The 4559-nt window shown below is 50.1% G+C and overlaps 1 protein-coding gene across 1 annotated transcript; it reads right to left on the bottom strand.

The window, feature by feature from the left end:
• Positions 1–1145: 1145 nt before the first annotated feature.
• Positions 1146–4313, bottom strand: GADD45A (growth arrest and DNA damage inducible alpha). The gene is made up of 5 exons (XM_061186463.1): positions 4281–4313; positions 4057–4118; positions 3425–3526; positions 2943–3180; positions 1146–1820 (listed from the first exon to the last, which is right to left on the bottom strand). Exons 2-5 carry the CDS (start codon positions 4098–4100, stop codon positions 1707–1709), a joined length of 498 nt encoding a protein of 165 aa, XP_061042446.1. The 5' UTR covers positions 4101–4118; positions 4281–4313; the 3' UTR covers positions 1146–1706.
• Between the last annotated feature and the right edge of the window lie 246 nt (positions 4314–4559).

The raw sequence follows: 4559 nt of genomic DNA on the forward strand, positions 1-4559 counted from the left end.
TCAGTAGGCATTTTTGCTTTCTTTGGCTGTATCTACAGGAGGTTATTGCAGTTAATTATCAAGTGACTGTTCCAAGTAAAAGATGACTGTTTTGCTGAAGCCTTTCATTTCTTTTGCTCTTTTCTTCCACCTCTCCCATCTAATTTAACCAACCCCCTCAGAACCATAGCAGACATGTTCAGCTGGAAGGCACACGGCTCTAGAAAGAGAATAAGGGTACCAGAATATTTAGCAGGCCACTTCCCTGTTTGTTCCCTGAATATGCTTCTGCAAAATGCACAGCCTTGGACTGTTCCAGTCACTTTCTAATTGGCCTTCTTGCCTATAGCCGATTATCCCAATAACCCGTCTTTCAGTCCCCAGTGTTATCTTCCTAGAACACTGATCACGTCACTCCCTGAGTGAAGGCCTCTGCAGACTGGCCAAAGTTTACAGAAGGAAGCCCAAAAGCTAAGGGTGACACAGAATGCCCTTTACAGTCTGTGCCTAATCGCCACTTACCTTTCAGCCTTATCGCTCCCTTATCTTTCTACACCAGAGGCACACACAGAATCACTTTGTTCCCTGAACAGGTTTTGGCCCTTCGGGCCTCCACACCTTTGCAGAAACTAGTGTTGCTGCTAGCAATATCCTCTTCCTGTTTTAAGATCCAAATAAAATAATCTCTCTCCAGGAAAAACTTCACTGGTCTTGCAGGTACCTTTGGTCACTCTCTCCCCTCTGCTTCCTTAATATGTTGCATATAGTCTTATCACAGCACTAGTATCATTGAACTATAAATATTTATTCAGGTTTTGCAAGTGCAATTTCTAACACTCCTTTTCCCTAACTCCAACCCCAACTCCTCTTAAATCACCTTCGTTTTTCTGACTTTGGATGTAGGGTAGAGCAGGGCATCACTAAAATGTCCACTAAAGAATAAATGAAAAGCAATATTATGCCCCCATGTCTGGCCCAAATGTTTAAGAGCGGAAAAGAATTATATATACATACAAACACACACACACATCTATATATATAGACACATATACTATATGTATATGATTTCACAAGGGTTTTAATTTTTCCATATGAAAAAGAAACTTGTTTAAAAGAAAGTCCAAGTTAAAAGAAACAAAACACACATAAAGAAATGATGCAATTATTCCATACCAGTTTATTGTAAGTATTGTGTTTCAAAAAATTTATAGCATAAATAACCTTTCATGTCATAAAATAACTTAGTACAATTTATAATAAAACTTTGAGAATTTAACATCTCATCAAAATACAATAAAATATGGTTTTAAAATATGATTAACCCTTTCTGCTTTTTTCTTTTTTACTTGAGGGCATATAAACCAAAATTACCCAAACTACTGCCGCACACTTAAACTTTAACAAAGCATATTTGGTTTATTTAAATGTAACTCAACCATCCTAAATTAATACATAGTTTTGTTTTCCTTCCTGCGTGGTTCTTTGTAATTTTTGTTCCTTTTGACTTGTATTTCTGTTTCCACACAGCTTCCTTCTTCATTTTCACCTCTTTCATCTGCAAAGTCATCTATCTCCGGGCTCCCAGAACATGTAGTTGAACTCACTCAGCCCCTTGACATCAGTTTCTGTAATCCTTGCATCAGTGTAGGGAGTAACTGCTTGAGTAACTACAAAGGTATTTCAAAACTTCAGTGCAATTTGGTTCAGTTATTTTCATTCAGATGCCATCACCGTTCAGGGAGATTAATCACTGGCACCCACTGATCCATGTAGCGGCTTTCCCGGCAAAAACAAATAAGTTGACTTAAGGCAGGATCCTTCCACTGTGATGAATGTGGATTCTGCGAACAAATTTAGAAAAAATAAATTTACTATTAAAAAAAAGTCAGCCTTTGCTACTTATTACACCACTTTTGAGGGGAAGACACTTGAACATTCTATACTTTGGCTGTGTGACATAGAGACCTGTTACAACCATAAGAAATAAAATTTCTTCTAGGTAGTTGGGTTTCCTGCAAAATCATTCAGGGTAATTCTCTACTAAGCTGTACTCTGCAAAGTCTGAGTATAGTCTGAGTACATGAAACCCACTGAGCCATATATATATATATATATATATATGTTTTCATAATATTTATTCAGTTTTGCATGAGAGTATTATTCACAGGCTTGCCCTACCAAACTGGTACCTTGGCAGAGACCTGAATGAAACAACTGTGAGAAATATTTCCATGCTGGGCTACCAGGAGGTGAGAGCTGCATAGCAGTTAACTAGAACTGCCACCTGTTATCCTCCCAAAAGAGACAGTAGTATTTTTTCAGGAGTAGCAAAATAATTAGGCTGCCACTTAAGGAGATCAGCCAAAAAGTAGTAAAATGTAAAAGACAAAACGATCACATTTACCTCTGTAAACACAAGTTATCTACCTACCAAAGGTTTTTATGGGGGCGGGGGGGGGGGAGCTCCATTTTAAAATATGCAAGATTGCAAAGAAAAAATTTCCACTCTATCCTCTCAATACATTTCTAGGGAATTAATAAGGTCTGTCTCCTACACCATTTCTATTTTTAGCTCTGACTGGCAGAGAATGAAGCTGACTCCTTAATGAGGGTGAGCCAGGAATTTATTTGGCTTTATCTAATCTACCCTGCTAAAGGAATTAGTCACGGGAGGTAGTGCAGATGTAGGTAGGGAGGAGCTGGGCTGACAATGCTGACTCACAAGGATCTCTTCCGCTTCTGGCAGCCTCCAACGTGCTTAGACACGTTCCGTACCAGAGAAAATCCCAAGGATGAAACTAGCACATCTCTGCTGAAAGTCCAGCCACACTCTTTAATGGGGCAAAGGCGCCCAGCTCTTGACCCTCACCCATTCCACATCTGGAGTCAGGCGACTTTCAGCCGTTGAGGACTTCCTGCCAGGACCCTAACCGCGTCCTGCCCGCAGTCCCCTTCTCCCTTACCGTCACCAGCACGCAGTGCAAGTCCGGGGGCTGCTCGGCGCCCTCGCTCAACGCGGGGCCCGCGTCACTCTCCAGGAGCAGGAGCTCGGCCAGCCGGCCAGGGTTGCTGACGCGCAGGATGTCGATGTCGTTCTCGCAGCAGAACGCCTGGATCAGGGTGAAGTGGATCTGCAGAGCCACGTCCCTGTCGTCGTCCTCGTCCGCCGCCAGCAGGCACAGCACCACGTTATCGGGGTCGCTGCGGGCAGGGACGGGGCTGGTGTGCCCAAAGGCAAGACCCGCCGCGTGGGCGCCCGCAGCCCGCGCCCACGTCCCGGGGGTCGTGCCCCGGCCCGCTTGCTCCCCTTGGGACAAGCAACCGCAGGGCAGATGGAAAGCGGCAGGAAGTGGCGCTGCTGGCCGAGGGGACGCCCCTGGAAGGCGACCTCTCCGGGCTGGGGCGGGAAGAGGAACCACGAGGGACACGCGAGGGCTCCACTTACACGTTGAGCAGCTTGGCCGCCTCGTACACCCCGACGGTGATGGTGCGCTGACTCAGGGCTTTGCTGAGCACTTCCTCGAGGGCATCCCCCACCTTATCCATCCTACACGCAGGCAGAGCAAGGGGATCCCGTCAGCCCGCCGCCCCTCGGGGCCGTCGCGGCCCCCTCGCCCTGCGCCGCGACCCTCCCTCCCGAGTGCACGCGCCACGGCGCACCTGGGCCTTTGCAAACCCGGGGCTCCCCGGGCTGTCACCCCCCCGCCGTGACCCCTTGCACGCCCAGAGGCTGGGCGTCCAGTGAGAAGCCCCGAGAGTGCCACCCGCCACCCTCTCCCGAGGGCATTGCCAGTCCCAGGCGCTGGGCGAAGCCACAGGCTGCCGGCCGCAGGAGCCGCACCGGCAGGGACGGTCACTTCTGCCCTTTGCAAAGGCTCGAGGGGCTCGACCGGCGTGGGGGGCACGCTCTTTCTGTCCACGCACGCCTCTAGAGTGTCCCGAGGAAGAAAGGCGGGATAGGAAGCACCCTCTGCAAACTTTTAACCGCTCGCTCCTCGCAAACCTTGCACAGCCCGGCAGCACTGGGGTGCGCGCAGTGGGCAAGCAGAGTTCAGGCAGAGGCTCCGGCTGACTTACCTTTCGGTCTTCTGCTCTCCAGCCGAGAATTCCTCCAAAGTCATATTGCAACTGCAGGTGCCCTACAGAGAGAGAGCGGCTTGCGGGCTGCTCCTGCCACCGCGGGCGCGCGGGTGCCTGCTTTCTGCACTCCCTCTCAGGCTCCTCCAGCGCCAGCCGCCGCCGCGCCGTCCGCCCCTCCTGCCCCCCCTCGCTCGCTCGCCCGCCGGCTCTCGGCCCCCAACCTCGCCACGGTCCACTATAACGTCCCGGCAGCTGCCTCACAGCCACTGAAGGACAAAGGCCCCGCTCGCCGGAGTTATCCTGCCAACCCCCAGCCAACCACCACCCGCCTCATTTGCATACGCGCAGCCATTGGGCTATGCAAATCAGCCTGCTCCGACAATTTGACCTCAGCTCCTGGAACCAGGCTGAGAGGAGCGGAAGAGGGAGGGGCCACGAGGAAGGCGAGCCTAGGGGCGGGGGCGGGGCGGGGGCGGGGCGGGGGCGGGAATAGGGGAGGG

Source organism: Eubalaena glacialis, chromosome 3, assembly GCF_028564815.1.
Source record: "Eubalaena glacialis isolate mEubGla1 chromosome 3, mEubGla1.1.hap2.+ XY, whole genome shotgun sequence".
Lineage (NCBI taxonomy): Eukaryota > Metazoa > Chordata > Mammalia > Artiodactyla > Balaenidae > Eubalaena > Eubalaena glacialis.